At 38.4% G+C, this 16,099-nt stretch overlaps 2 protein-coding genes across 2 annotated transcripts; both read right to left on the bottom strand.

Moving 5' to 3' along the window:
- Positions 1-2,180: 2,180 nt before the first annotated feature.
- On the bottom strand, positions 2,181-7,697 carry LOC116300534 (uncharacterized). Its single transcript, XM_031709416.2, has 3 exons — positions 7,039-7,697; positions 3,898-4,077; positions 2,181-3,601 (listed from the first exon to the last, which is right to left on the bottom strand). The coding sequence occupies exons 1-3, from the start codon at positions 7,502-7,504 to the stop codon at positions 3,543-3,545; spliced, it is 705 nt and encodes a 234-aa protein (XP_031565276.1). The 5' UTR covers positions 7,505-7,697; the 3' UTR covers positions 2,181-3,542.
- Positions 7,698-12,817: 5,120 nt separating this feature from the next.
- On the bottom strand, positions 12,818-14,873 carry LOC116300532 (uncharacterized). The gene is made up of 2 exons (XM_031709411.2): positions 14,684-14,873; positions 12,818-13,874 (listed from the first exon to the last, which is right to left on the bottom strand). Exons 1-2 carry the CDS (start codon positions 14,772-14,774, stop codon positions 13,495-13,497), a joined length of 471 nt encoding a protein of 156 aa, XP_031565271.1. The 5' UTR covers positions 14,775-14,873; the 3' UTR covers positions 12,818-13,494.
- Positions 14,874-16,099: the final 1,226 nt, after the last annotated feature.

Genomic DNA, 16,099 nt, shown 5'->3' with positions numbered 1-16,099 from the left:
GCGACTATCGTAGTGGAGTAGCATACGTACCAAGAGAAAATGAACTAAGAGAAGGAATCCCCCCTATATAGCCTTGTAACCATCATGTGCACAGTTTGATGCTATTTTTAAGCCATTTGTTTTTCTGCACGCGCATTTATGACTGACAGGAAATTGAAGTAGTAATTTGTTCAACTTTCTGGAGTATTTTTACATTTATTTTCCAAAGCTTTCGATCTACATCGTCATCTTGAGGGCAGATTTGAACATTTGAACATAAGAAAAGCACAAGACTGAACGTTAGCAAACCGCGTAGAGCACGCGCGTACTATGCGTGTGCAGAATTCAAACGATCAAATAAATGATATCATTGCATGATATTTTTAGAATAGATTCTTAAAATAGCATCAAAGTGTGCACATGATGGGGCACGAGGATTCCTTCTCTTAGTTCATATTCTTTTGTACGTACTTGAAATATAAAGGCTGCGTTCATTACATTACATTTACATTTTACTTTTTTCAAAGTAATGACATGGCCAAACAAAATACATTCAATCAAAATCTTATAAATCAAGATGAGGGCATGAACAATGGTCTTACATGAAATCTGGCTAAGATATTTACGAATTTTCAAAATATATGTGTATGTGAAAGAAGCAAGACTTGCAAACGTATCTAATATGGTCATCGAGAGAAAGCTTACTATCAAGAATAACACCAATGTTGCGAGCAACAGGAGAGGGAGAAATATCAGAACCTGAAATGTGTATAGAATCAACAGCAGGTCTTGGTCGATGACTATTTGATAAAACAACTGTCTCAGTTTTATCTGAATTCAGCTTTAGCATATTCTTTCGTCATCCATTTCTTGATGTCAACAGCGCATGCCTCAACCGCGCGCCTGGCATCCTTGGCCTAGCTCTGATGAGGTCGAAAAAGTTATGTAAAGCTGTGTGTCATCAGCATAGAAATGAAATTCTAAAGTATGCTTCCGAATAATGTCACCAAGTGGTCCAATGTAAAGTAGAAATAAGATTGGGCCTAAGATCGAGCCCTGCGGTACGCCACATTCAAATGAATGGGATTTAGAGATACTAGAGTTCACATTAACACCAAAAGACCTGTTACAAAGATATGCTTTAAATGTGATTTAAGAAGGTCCTGATAAATAAGATATTTTGACACTAATATGCAAGAGAATTTGGAGGTTTAATATCGAAACCAGCTCGTTATACTGAACTTGAGTCAACATCATTATTATAAAAATGTAAAAGATGAAAAGTTCGAATTATTTAGGTTTACAAGTTTAAAAGAAATTCGATTTGAAATGGCTCATCTTAGAACACTGTTTAAGAGTGTCACTCAGATTGTTCCATTCTTTCATGGTTTGGTACTGCATTGTTTGTTTCCCCCAGTTAGTTTTGGGTCGTGGTAAGCGAAACTCGCTTCCATGCTCATTGAGCTTATTCAGCTTTAGATTTGATGATAATAATCTGCTTTTACATTTGAATATATGTAAACATCGATGGTAGTATCTGCGCTTACTGAGTACATCCACTGAAATTCTTTCCGAGCATCAGATGCTGAGGAGTATGTAGGACGATCTAGGATGATCTTGCCCGCCTTGTTGTGCAGGGTTTAAAGAGATCCAGTCCAGTCCAGTCCAGTCCAGTCCAGTCCAGTCCAGTCCAGTCCAGTCCAGTCCAGTCCAGTCCAGTCCAGTCCAGTCCAGTCCAGTCCAGTCCAGTCCAGTCCAGTCCAGTCCAGTCCAGTCCAGTCCAGTCCAGTCCAGTCCAGTCCAGTCCAGTCCAGTCAATGTTTTACAATATGCCACCTAGTGCCCCACCATAATAACATACTACTAGCAGTAAAATCTTGACTTTGTCCCCACCCCCTTGGGCATCGTTGCTTGTCATATGTGATCTCATGCCCCACATTGCCGCCACCCTGTCCCCGATTACTTCCGTTCTATATATGATTGACAAGTAGCCTTGAAACACACATAAACGTTGATCAGAACGTGACATTAAACCTAGTGTAGTACAACAGCGCTGCCAATTTCTATACCCTATCTAGTGATTTTGAGTTTTAAAAAACTGCGGGCCTCGGAGCTCTTAGGCTCTCTGTGGCGTTATTCGATAAAGACTTTTGCTTCTAAAACGTCTGTTCGACCATATTGATTTCTAAATACACTCAAAACACACAGAATGGTATTTATTTGAAAATAAAATGGTGTTTAATTAATGCACTAAAAGAGCCTTATTTAACGTGTTTTGGCCTCATAGTTTTATGTTTTGCAAACCAAAGTCGTTGGTAACGAGCCCGTGATATGACCGGAATTCTAGCCATTTAATGAGATGCAAGAGTATCAAAATGAGATGCAGAACGTAAAGAAGTAACTTATTTGGTATGTTTTACGTTCTGCATCTCATTTGATATCTTATATATTTGGTATCTGCAGCGAACGAGTGAGATATCTAAATTGAAAACGAGAAGATAAAATTCGTATCTCCAAGCAGCCATGTAATGTTCTGTTTATTATATAGATATCGATGAAACTGAACTAAAACAAAAGCTCAAAAATTCTTTATTAAAATAGCACGAAGCGGGTTCAACAGCGATATCTTCAGGTGTGAAAGATATGGTATCTTCCACTGGTGAAAGATATCAAGTTTTCGACACTAGAGAAAAAATGGCATTTCATCGATATCTATATAATAAAGACGGTTATAAGGCCTAGGATTCGGACTATACATAATTTTAAATTTAATAATTTCATAATAGAGAATCAATCAATCGGCATAATTTCAAGATAGAGAATCAGAACTACAAATTTTTAAACATTGATAAGGGGTGCTGACGTGGGGTTTTGTTGGATGCGGGGACAGGTCCCCCGCCCGGGGGAGGGGGTACTCCCATACAACAAAGGGCGGGGATAGTGCTCTTTAGTATCTATTAGGGGTTAAAATCGTAACTCCCTCATTTTGGATCAAGAAAGGAGAAAGTTGTTGGATTTTAGGACGTCTCAAACATTTTTGCTTGAATTGATTTGTCTTGTTTTTCAAAATTAGACTCGTACCCGCGCTTTTGACATGGGAATACCTTCCACTCCCGAGGGACAGACAGTATGTATCTGAAGTTATATATGGAATAATCGATTTTCTCTATAGTGGGAAAAATCAGTAACCGTATTCCTCATCGGAGAAACGAATAATTAATCTTCAGAAGTATGAAGAAAACTTCTAAAAATTCTATTTTTAAAGGTAAAAATGACAGACGAAAAAATATACCCGGGCCTTCTAGGGGCCGGCTCGCGACAGTCCTATGCTGGTAAAAATGCACCCAGGATTGGCTAGGCTTGTGACTAGAGCACCATTACTGAGGACGGTCCCTCTCTTCCTCGTGGTATTCGTTGAAAAACGGCTTAGCAGATAACAAGAGCAGCCTGGAAGCCTTGCCTGTCTTCATTCTTGATCAAATAAATAACGACTACTATATATCAGGTCGTGTTTATCTTTTCAGTTAATTTATATTCTCCTTTCTTGATTTACAGCCTGGGTTTCATGAAGTGCTCACTTCTAACTGTCTTGAATGCTGTTTTCTCTTACTGCGGTATTTTGCTAAAAAATGAAAAGCAAACACTGAATTAAAATGGGCTATAAGCGACAATATTTCGTTAAAAATATCAGTAATCATCCCAGGTCACATATATTTATATCTATGTTTTAATAAAATATACATTTAAACAGGCAACACATGTTTCCAAGGAGTTTTTGGGCTCTTAGTTACAGAGGGAGGGAGGGAGGGAGGGTAGGAGGGACGGAAGGAGGGGAAGAAAGAGGGAGGCGATTAAACCCTCTTAATAGCATGCATATTCTATATGGCTCAGCAGGTACAGTATATGACGTGAACTTACTTGAAAGCCCAACAAAAGCGCATCCCCAAGTTATACTCCAAATCCAACCAATCATCATGAATACTACTGTAGCCAACTGAGCGAGGCCAACGAAACAGTTGATACAAAGGACGGCCATTTTGTCATACATTGGTTCTTCTTCAGATAAACAAAATGCAACAAACCCCGAGATGATAGTACCTGGTAATCAAAAAATCATGGTGAGTTCAGTAATGGCTCTGGGATGGATGGCTTCGTGAGCAGAACTAAGCAAAGGTAGTCAGAATAAAATCCCAATAAATCATGCAGGACTCTCGCATCAACTCCGACAACAGAATCCGGTAACGAAATATCAACCTTGAATGAAAAGATATATTACTTTTCTATTCTGAAAACGTGTTCAGTATTTTGCCAACAGAGTTGCTTAGAAATTACAAGATTCAATATACTCGAAGTCCATGCATGTTTTCAGTTACAAGGAAACGAACCAAAACGTTCTAGTCAATTTTGTCTCCAGATTCATTGTCGATATGCGGCTTGGATTGATGGTTTCACTAGATCAAACGTCCGTCGTCTTCTAAGTATAACTTCTTCTTCTTGTTAACTGGGCTCTGTAAACGTGTTACTTATTTTAAGCTGCATTGCGTTTAAACGAGCCGATGTCAAGACAGTCGACAACAGTCGGCTCACAAGTAGTCTGGTCGACGCTATTTTTCAAGGCCTGACTACAGTGGCTATATCGAGAGAAATGTTATTTATTCCCTGAAGAGTTACTTATAATTCACAAGGCAGAAAACACGAGATGGAAGAAAGAAAATCCGATATTGAAATACAATAAAGAAAGTTAACAAAATATAGGACTGGAGCTAGGACTGGATAGGCCGGGGTGCACGCGTTTGATTGGCTGTGAACAAAAGTCTCAATCATTAACATTTGTGGGGGAGGCTTATCTAGGGGAGGGGTACACGAGTGTGTTTTGGTGTTTTTTTTAACAAAACGAATGTTACCCAAACCCCCTGTTATTACTATTACGAAATTTTATTTATTGGCTTGGAGAGTTATTAAAATTTTTGATTATTATTCATACATGCTTTTTTCTCTCCTAATGTACACTGGATTTCCAAGGGTAAGAGAGCGATCGAGTGAAGGATGACAACTGAGCACGACTTAATGATAAATCATATTTTATGCAAAGAAATATCGACCGGCGACATCAAACACGATCGCTTTTTGATTCTTGCCTAACTAAAATTGTCAAAACTAATTTTCCCTCTAATTTTGGAGAATGGCCTTTTCCTTTTGAAAAATCAAAATATGATTTTCCGTTTGCCTTTTCCTATTTTCAGTTGGTTATCAACCACATAATTAGACTTTAATGACGTCACGAGTTTGTCAAGTGAAAAGTAAGAAAGACATGTTTCAAAGTGATTTGAGTTTTTTTGAGGTTCAATAATTTTTCTAGTTTGGCAAGCATTTCCTAATGTCGACTGTCATGGCCGACTTGGTCACGCCAAATTACTGATTTTACAGAACAAAGCTGTTTTGAAAAAAAAAATTTCGGCAATCATAATGCGAATGGCCGGGATTCTCGATGAAGGCAAGAAAGGTGGCGATGTGAAACCACTTCAAAATCACTTAGCAAAAATAAACTTATCTTATCAAATACACACAAGTGCCTATGATGTCTAAAGGAAGTAAGCCAAAGTGAAAAGAAATCTCTTGAAAATTGCTTCCAAAATCTACTTACTGATATTTCATATTTATAATCCATCAAAGGTTTCTTCTTGGTCTTATACAACGTTAATGACACTAAAACTGATCAGAAAATGGACAGCTTACTCGATCAGTCTCAGGAGCTCCAAAATGGCAAGTAGCATTTAATATTAAAGCCTATATCACCTCAGCGCCTTAAAGTCTATGGTCTACATCCGAAACAACTCTGAGCTTTTTTATCAGTAGAACAAAAATGAGGGAAAATATACCCAAGATAGCGGCGTCTTGCATCCTTTGATTTGAAGTCAGTCATAACATTTCCGTGCAGTGCCAAAGACTTTGAAAAAATGAAAAAGCAAATTTACGACAGCAGAATACGAAAATATAATCTGGAGTCGTAGAGGAAGCGGCTTAATTTGACACAAAGTCGGAGATACATTGATTCTAAAACAATACCAATGAGAGCTTATGTCATCTCATAATATTTTGATAAAAGAGCTACGCAAGTGACATTCAACGAAAAGAGTATTTTTTTTGTGTGTGTGGTGTGAATCAATATAACTGACCTAATATTCGCCAAATTAGCCCCCAACAAATTCCAAGGCCTTTTCATGAAATTCTTGAGGGTCACTGAGATGTAGCACTTTCTAGTTGTGTTGTAACATAAAGTTCGAATGCGTTCTGTTTACAATTCACTTTATATTATTCTATTTTTTCATTGGTTTGGATGGTTTTCATATGATGTTAAATGTAAACTTTTCTGAGTGGAAGTAATTTAAATCAATTCTAGGTTCTTTTCATTACAAATACACTAATTTACCTAAATAATTACTTGTACATCCGTTGACATACCAGGGAAAATCAAAATTATTCCTAAGACAGGAAAGTGCGTTTTAATCAAAAGTGTGGTAGCCTGCGGGCATGTTTTATATACAGAAAAGTTAATCATCAATGTTCAAGACAAATCAAGGACTTTGAAATAAAAAATCTTAGATTTCTTTCTTTTCTGATTCCTCGGATTTCTTCTCATCATTGCAACTCTTAAATAAATATATAGATACTTCTAAGGTGGATTTTTCAAAGCGTATTTTTTTTAAATTGTCTAAATTACGTGATTGAAAAGTTTGATCCTAAAAATTACTCTGAAGGTCTACTGATCTATGAAAGATCTACTTCGACAAAGGTACGAACATTTGGGTTACTTTGAAAAATTTTCACAATGAAAAACTAGACATATGTATCAGGAGCTTAACAGTATAAACATGAACCAGATTCAAACTGATGGACTGATTAAAATTGCTAGCAGAACATCAATCTACAGAATAATCATTTAATACTAATTAATATGAGTTAAGGTTAAAAAGACTTCTTCAAACAGAATTATATTAGTTAGACCAATTCCCCAAATCGGAATATAAAGCAAAAGATGAATTCTTGCAGTTTCCCTACCTGTGCCAGGGATAACTATGTTGAAGATCAAGCAAATGATTGCAATCGCTGTTGGCATTATAGGAATGGCTTCTCGAAATGACAAATTCACATTACCACGGCTTTTCCTTTCGTGTACATTATTTAAAACAACCGTAGCCTCAGGAACCTGAAATCCTGGGAAAGGAGGCGAAAAACTCATTGTAGACGTTGATGCACTTCGAATTACCGAAGTGAAACATTCCGAGTCCTCATTGATGCTCTCGAGTCGCCTTCCTCTTTCCTGGGATTCAGATTTTCTTCTACTACTGCTAAGAGTCGATGACGTCTGAGTCGTTCGTGGTTCGTCTACACATGGCGTATTTAAGGTTGGTGTGTACATACACATATCCTCTGCATTGTTATTTAGGCCATTCTTAGGTAACTCCTTTGTATCTTGGATTGATTCGACTGACATTACAAGACATAGCTTTGAACCGTCACCCATCACTAATATCGTGTACTTTCAGTAGTCCTTGAGGCAGAACCTACAGAATTCTATTCATCCCAATTATATGGTAGCTAATTATCGAATTAAAACTATTAGGCCAAGTATATTAAAAGGGCTTTGTACAGAACAACCATATCCAACGATGGCAGGACGTGTTTCCAAAACGACAGCGAAGTAAATATTATGCGAAAATAGGTAATCCAACACTATTGCATGAGACAGTTCCGGATGTCACACAGTGACCAAAGTCAAGTGATTTATTTAATAAATATATCGAATCCATTTGCCACAGCATGAGTTCCGAGCAATTTTCATTCACGCATTTCTCCAACGCAACTTATTTTTGATAGCAGACTTTGACTTAGAATTGCGGGGCCGTTTATGAACAATATCATTGTACTGATACTCGTTTTACTTGGTCAAGAGAGATAAATATACGTCATAATAGAACATGAAGCACCCCAAACAACTGCAAAAACTGCACGGAAACAAAACTACTAAATACTACATACTATATATATAAATGCACAGGTATCCCAGGCTTGACCTTCACTACCAGTAAGACCGTAAAATACTTGTAAGGGTAGTTAAATAAATCTTTTGTCTTATTTGCTGGTTTTACAGCGTAAGTCAAAAGGGGGGAAATATTTCAATACGTTTGCCCCGGGGGGGGGGGGGGGGGGGTACTACCACCCCAACTTGGGTAGGGGTGTGCCGCCAGGAACTCAAAACCCTGACCCTATCCCAGACCTAAAATTTTGATTTTACATACCCTTCCCCAGACTAAAACTAAGAATTGCACACCCTATCCCAGACTAAAAGACGGAAAATACGGTTTTACAATCGATTGCAATCAATATTTACTAACATTTTTATTGTTTTTGGTCGGCAGAAAGCGTAGCCTATTCGCCAGACAAAACGACCAAATCGTTAACCCTATGCCATGATAAAATGATACCCTATCCCAGACAAATTGTCAAAAAATGATACCCTACCCCAGACCCAAAAGCCGAAAAACCATACCCTATAGGGCGGCACATACCCGTATAGCAAATATAGGGGAGTACCCCCCCCCCCCCCCCCCCCGGGACGCTTGCTCAGTGACACATTTACATATAATTTATCAAGAGTTACCGTTGACTAATTTGGGAAAATATGAAGTACTAGTGATGACATTATCCTGTATTGAATAATGGGAAAATTAATTTCATAACTTTTGCCATTGCTTTCTAGTATACTGAACCGCGATAATTTAATTGTTTTAAGTGTCAGTACGTTCTAGTGACACACAAACGTTTACAGACAATTCAGAACAGAGTGTTGCTTAAGTATTGGTAGTTCATGGCATATGGCATAATTAGGCATTCATATTTTAGCATGTAACAAATTAATATAAGAAAAACCGGAAAGTGGAGACCCTCAAAGCACGGCGTGGACAGGAGCTGAGAACCAACAAACAACTATATTCGCCGGTGGGGAAGGGGTTGGGGAGGGAGATTGCAGATGTAAAACAGTGATGTGCTACCAATCGGCCTAAAATCTTGAAATGCTTTTTCGAGGAAAAAATCTCAACTGTATGCTTGTTAAGAATATAATGGTGTCATTCACTGCTTCTTTAAGAGGCTCTGCCAGTGCAGCAGTTCATATTCCAAAGCTAATGGCAATGCAGCACAGATGCCCCCACGTATCTGACAGAACCTGACCGAGCTACACTCAATCATATTTATCATATTTACGATAAAAATATAACGTCAGGAATAAGAGTTCAACATGCAAATTTTCTTGGTATCTCAGTTGATTTCTTTCTAACCTGGGATAATCACATTGATAATATCTGTTCACAAATCTATTGAGGAGAATTCAACCTTTTCATACTGAAGAATGTTCCCTTCGTTATTATAATTCTTGCATTCATTCTACCTTTCTCTACTGTTCCAGTGCGTGGGGCAATTGTTCTTTTTCTCATCTTTTGTGTCTGCTACGTCTTCAAAAACGAGCAGCCAGTCTAATACCCGATGCTGCTTTTTCAAACTCATCTGCCAAACTAAAGTGGCTGCCTATCTCACTTCTTATTAACCTTAGGAAGCTTGTTGTTCTGTTTAATATCGTGAAAAACCCCAGTTCACCCACTAGTCTTAAAAGCAGCTTCATGATTTCTTGGCTACTCTTCGCTCTTCTGGTGTAACTACTAGAGCTTCTTAAACTAATCAAGCTAGCCAATTCTCTTTTAATTTTACTCTGTAAACGAGTCACAGTCAAGTGAACATGATTCGAACCGCGCGCCAAAACAATAGAAATGTCCCGGATGTGCCCGCCAATTCTGTGCCATGCTTCATGTTTTGCATCCTCCTACCAACTCTGGAAAACGTACATTTGCTTGAAGTTCAGCTTCCCTGATTCAACTGTCTTGATTCTGATTTGAAACATCTACTCTGTCATCCTAATCCCTCTTACTCTCTTTCATCTAATCTGTCCAATTTCGAGTCTAAAATCCTTCATTTATTTCTTCAGTTGTCTTCAAGTGTCTCGCACTTAGAAAAATTATTCTTTTTAGAGTGTCGCTATAAACTTCGTTGTTCCTGCAGCACTTTATAAATTTTGTCAATTTTTCTTTTCCATTTCATTACAATTGTAATTTATTCAAATTTCCAGTAATATGATGTAATTTTGCACTCTTAATTTCTTATATCTCTCTGGGTTAATTATATCATCCTCCTTAAATAAAGTTTATTGTGTTGTGTTGTGTTGTGTTGTGTTGTGTTGTGTTGTGTTGTGTTGTGTTGTGTTGTGTTGTGTTGTGTTGTGTTGTGTTGTGTTGTATGCTTCTCACGCAAGAACATAGAATCCATACAATTATTTGAAATGATAAGTGCTTCCCGTTATATAGGTGTCTTTTGATCGTACAACAAGATAAATACAGTCAATTCAAAAAACGTTGTCGTCGACCTGCTCAAGCCTACGCGACTGGACCGAAAGGAATATGGGTAAAAATCACTGAAGCGATTAAATATTCGTTCTGAATAAATTGTTCCCGCTAGTAATAAGATAATAATGGCGAGATAATCCATCAAATGCATGTCTTTGGGTTTAGGGAAAGAAAAACAAAGTAGTTATGATTCAGTTCACAATTCCGAAAATATGAAGGCATTAAAAAAAAAGTCTCCTTCAACATTTCCCGCTCGCCTACAAAGGTTGGTGCTGTAAACCAGGCATAACTAGTCAGATAAAATTATGGAGTCAACTCGGCTTCAATGATTGCTACCCAGAGTTCCTTTCGGTCCAGTCGCGTAGGCTTGAGTTGGTCGACGATAACATTTTTTGAATTGACTGTATATGAAAGGGAAAGCAAGACAAATACTTGCGCAGACCGCAGCGGCACTCGGATATACCGACAAAAATCAAAAGCCATCATAAGGCGTAACTTCCTAAAACGATTGGATATTAAGTTAACAGTGAACAGATATAAAAGGACGCGCTTTTAATCTCTAGGTTCAAGAGAATACGAACTAAGAGAAGGAATCCCCGTGCCCATCATGTGCACACTTTGATGCTATTTTTAGAATCTATTCTAAAAATATCATGCAATGATATCATTCATTTGATCGTTTGATTTTCTGCACGCGCATAGTACGCGCGCGCTCTACGCTGTTTGCTAACGTTTTCTTGTGCTTTTCTTATGTTCGAATGTTTAAATCTGCCTCAAGATGACGATGTAGGTCGAAAGCTTTGGAAAATAAATGTAAAAATATTCCAGAAAGTTGAACAAATTACGACTTCGATTTCCTGTCGTATTTGCCAAGCTTTCGACGTGCACATTCATATTCAGGGCAGAGTCGAAATAACGGAAAAACCCCAAAAACGTAAGCAAACAGCGTAGAGCGCGCGCAGTAAATGCGCGTGCAAAAAAAACAACAACAACAAATGGTTTAAAAATAGCATCAAACTGTGCACATGATGGTTACAAGACTATATAGGGGGGATTCCTTCTCTTAGTTCATTTTCTCTTGGTACGTATGATACTCCACTACGATAGTCGCTCAATATCGATGCAAATGGCTTGAAACTTCACAGACTCAAAAGAAAACGTAAGCCAGGTAAGACCTTTATTGGTATGAAATTTTGAATTTTAATTTTTTACGTTATTTTGACGATAAATCAACACTAATTGCTGGTTTGCAATCATTCCCAAGAGAGTGAAATAACAAAAGAAACGACGGCCATATTGGATGACATAACAAAAGAGACTAATGACTGATCCCCAACATGGCTGCTGTAAAAACCATCAATAGCCAGCTTGGGCTACCTGTTGATCATTCCTTTAAGCTGACCAAGAGGAGCGGAGGCTCGGAGCGGAGGAGTTCATTTTCTCTTGCTAGGTTTTAATGTTAAATAAAGCCCAAGTGCCAGAGTAAAGTCCTTGATTAGTCTTTAGATACTGTCATTAGTGTCGCGTAAATGATTGGTCTAGCTTCATAATATATAAATAATCATCCGCCGGCTACTAATAGAAATCCTCTTAAACTTTAAACAAAATAACAAGATAACCAACTTACCTAGACCTGGGATTACAATATTGAAAATTAAACAAATAACAGCTGCTTGTACTGGGAGAATAGGCAATGCTGCAACAATAACAGGTCTTTTTGCAAGTTCTCCACCAATACTTGCTAGACTGCAACGACGTCGATCCTTAACAAATACAGTAGGGAAGGCATTCTCCAAGTCTGGTGTGCCAAAGCTATATCTGGTTTGATTCCATAAGGCTGACGAGTCGGCGGACCATTGAGTGGCGCTTATGCTACGAATATCTGATACGCTACATTCTCCTTGCTGGTTTTCAAATGGGTGAACGGCGTCAGAATAAGGATGAGCCATGAGACTAGAAGGTGGCATTAGTATGTGACCAGGAATATGAATGCTGTTCTGACTTCGTAAAGGTTGATCAAAAGTTTGAAAAGTTGAACGCTGACTTTTGATATCCTCACCATTATGTTCTACCGAATCCCACCGGTTTTCATCCTCCATATTTGATTTTGCCAGGATATTCTAGAGGTACAATATTTGCCTCTTATGAGAAACTACGTTATCTCAAACGATCGACGGTTCTTTGAGGTGGCCAAACTTCACTAAGACAATCAAGTCTCAAAAGCTTGACTGATTATCTATGCAAGATGCAGATCGTTTTGTCACCGGTTCTCTATTGTAGGAGAATTAGAGTCTAAATGTTAAGGACAACAACATCTATTATAATAATTTAGTTTATACGTAATTTGCATTGAAGCTTATGCCGCAAGAAATTCTCGTTGCTAAGCTCATAAAGATTGGATTTATTCATTAAATAGTCTTTTCTAGCCGTGAAGGCTCAAGAAAGTATAGAATAGAACATAGAATATGGAGTCCCCTTATAGACTATTGCCAAATTCGTTTGAGTGACCACGAAACAATGCCGGTCTAAAAGATGTCGGTCTAAAACAATCTAAAAATGTTTAAAATTTACTTTAAACGTCTTCAAGCTTCTATCTTTTTCTGTTTTTTACTTCTTCATTTTATTTTTGGATACCAAACAAGGTATTGTCAACATTGTCTGATCAGCCTTCAGCAAAATAAGTGGGTTTTTACCCTCTGGTTACCCCCCAAAGACGCAAAGGATTATGGGGATGTGAAATTAGAGAATATCTACAATCTTCTGCAAAATAAAATGTGCCACCTAGTATTTTAGAGAACCATCCCTCCTCTCCCCCCGTAGCAATGTTGTCTCGCATGTATTTTACCAGCCAACCGCTTCACAGTGTAGAAAACTTTCTTGACCAACATTGCTAGGGGGAAAGGGGAGAAAGTGGCACATTATTTTGCAGAAGATTGTAGATTCGAGGGCAACAACGAATTATTGCATTACAAGCGTTTCTATGACGCAAATATTACACATTACAAAGAACAATAAAACCTCGGCTTGTGGAATGTATTCGCTTATCAAACTCATTATTGAGCTATACAGCAACTGCCCTACAGCAGCAGTAGTTTGGTCCACACCCAGCTACAGTACATGAATGATGTCTAAACACAGCCAGTCCAAGCTTATGCGAATCTGTATAGTCATCATAATTATCTGCCAGGGCTGGTTGTCTTTTGTACACGTGCAATGATTCAGTACACGCCCACGTTAGCTTTCGAACCTCCTCTGGACCTTGTTGTCGTAGTTTGGGATCCGTACAGATGTTTTTACAGTTTGATTCTTCACCACAAGTTCGTCTTACTGCATATATGAGACCAGGTCCATCAGATGGAATGGCTGCACATATCGACATGGCTATCTCATCAAGGTAATTGTAAAAGTACGAGCGAAAGCCACGGCGAAATCTTCTGTGCTCTGAAAAACAAAAACATTCACGATTACCAACATTTTAAATGATCCTTTAAGGGAATATTTCAAACAAAAATCAGTAAGGATATTATAGTGCAATAAAGCTTCTATTATGCAAGCCCGTTCTGTTTAACGCAGTGCAGTTATGTTACCTGCAATCAATTGGCTGCAACTCCGACGTGGGATCATTATAATTGTTATATATGCATATTTATAATGATGACTACGGGAATCACCCTTCAAGTCCGCGGTGCATGCTGAAACCCGCGGACCCCCCGGATTAGTTCCATCACTAAAAAACTCTGCTCCACGGTCCAGATAAATAATCCATAAGTAAATATCTTTATCCTTCAAAGTCACTCACACGGAGAAAAACGCTGTCAGCAGTAGTGTTTTACTGTTATTTTTTCGATTTTTCTGACAAACAAAGAATACATTGAGCCCGGTGGCCGATGAATTATGTGTGAGGTTGCATCATTCACGTGCGTCGCTAGGTCGCTAAGCTCTCTGATGATCACCGAATGTTGTATTAACCACTATAGTCCATTTCCCAGTTCCCTGCGCCATCTTGAAAGTTAGCCGTGCTTTTTAACACCTTGGGCAATTATTCACACATGTTTGTCTCTACTGATCATTGCAAGGTCACCGTTCGTCTCGCTTTCAGTGCAACGGCACGACTAACTTTCAAGATAATGCAGGGAACTGTAAAGGGACTATTAACCACTAAGAACCACTATCATATAATACTGTTAGCTAAATATCTGTTCAGTTATCCGTCTAAGTGTGAAGTAATGAAACACGTTTTTTTGCAGTACCTGTTGGCTTGGAAGTGGATAATGAAGCTCTCGCAAAACTAACAGTCAGACAAAGACCAACCAAAATCACCAAAGAGGACGCCATTCCCATTTGTACAACAGCTGTAAAGCACTACATCCTTTACCCCTGCAATATATGATATGTATGGGAGTTGGTATCTTTACTAGTCAACAAATGATGGTGCTCCTAAAACCGGACATCACCTGCTAAGGTCGAGTGGCCGAGATGACAGATCTGCCTTAATTTTGACACTGTTGTCATTAACGACCAAAAGTATAAACTTTCTGCTGGCTGTTTGTACCAAACATTCCATGTTAGACACAAATAATCCATTTTTTTACTGCATTAATCTGGTATATATCTCATTGTCTTTCATTCCACTTCGAAGAAATATCATGACTAGTTGTCTACTTATTTCCATGTAGTTCGACCGTTATTAACACTAAAAGGGACAAGATTTTAAATATAAATATTACAAGCTACGGAAAAGCTTGCGAATGTACCTATTTTAGGGAAGATGAGGTGTAAATCTGATACCACAGATCGGTTATCCCCAGTCCCTTTCTCTGCTTCCATGCCGGCAGGATAGTAGTATATCCAAACTGGCCATTGTCCCACGAATCGATGATTAAGGATTGGGAATGATTAAGATTTATCGGCGGAACAATGGAAGTAGATCCGGAGAGACAAAGGCCAGAGCTTGTGAGACTCTGAAGGAAAAAAGGACGCGGGTGGGACTGGGGAAAGAAAAATCGGCTGTCTGGCTTACTATGGCTTCTTCCTCGATATATATTCCAATTAAGAGCCAGATTGAAGTTAACTGCACCCGGTGGCACCATACCATTTAGTTACCAGGTTCGATATTCTTCATCATGTCGGTTTGGGCAAATAACAATAGGTTAATTGTAGGTTCCTTGTTATATGCTCTTGCATATCATTATATCATCTCCCGTGGGATTTGATGGCCAGTTTGAATAAATAAAACAATCAATAGAAGAGTAGGCCCATTTCTCCTCTAGCCTACAATTCATCTAACCCCTCACTGGCTCCAATACTCAGGCATGCGCAGTAGACACCAGGAATCGAATTGTATCACATTCCAGATTAAATCGTGTGCGTTTCCAATGTGTTCGTAACCATGGACCTTTATCAGTAGATTCCCCCCTTGTGGCCTCGCATTCAAGAGTAGCTTCAAGATGAGGTTATGCGTCGTTTAACAAAGGGTTAAATCTTAGAAAGGATTCGCAATGAAGTGCGAAAGAAGAAGATATGAGTTAACCCTATAGAGAATGTCTCTTAAGATTGAATTGGAGTTTGGATGATTTTTGACGGAGGAAAACCGGAGAAAGACCTTACAAAGTCACTGATGGACACGGGTTTAATAGTTTCACGATCGTCACAATACAAAAGTTGTT

Source organism: Actinia tenebrosa, unplaced genomic scaffold (assembly GCF_029948245.1).
Source record: "Actinia tenebrosa isolate PJP-AT-01 unplaced genomic scaffold, QUT_ActTen_1.0 PGA_scaffold8__29_contigs__length_14323225, whole genome shotgun sequence".
NCBI classification, from domain to species: Eukaryota; Metazoa; Cnidaria; class Anthozoa; order Actiniaria; family Actiniidae; genus Actinia; species Actinia tenebrosa.
Note: the sequence above shows the minus strand (reverse complement) of the source record. Positions and strands in the feature narration are given on the sequence as shown.

Coding starts and splice junctions, on each gene's coding strand:
- LOC116300534 (XM_031709416.2), bottom strand. CDS start 7,504: ATGGGTGACGGTTCAAAGCTATGTCTTGTAATGTCAGTCGAATCAATC. Junction 4,078..7,038: donor CATAGTTATCCCTGGCACAG/GTAGGGAAACTG, acceptor TTTGATTACCAG/GTACTATCATCTCGGGGTTT. Junction 3,602..3,897: donor CGCTTTTGTTGGGCTTTCAA/GTAAGTTCACGT, acceptor TTCATTTTTTAG/CAAAATACCGCAGTAAGAGA.
- LOC116300532 (XM_031709411.2), bottom strand. CDS start 14,774: ATGGGAATGGCGTCCTCTTTGGTGATTTTGGTTGGTCTTTGTCTGACT. Junction 13,875..14,683: donor ATCCACTTCCAAGCCAACAG/GTACTGCAAAAA, acceptor TTTGTTTTTCAG/AGCACAGAAGATTTCGCCGT.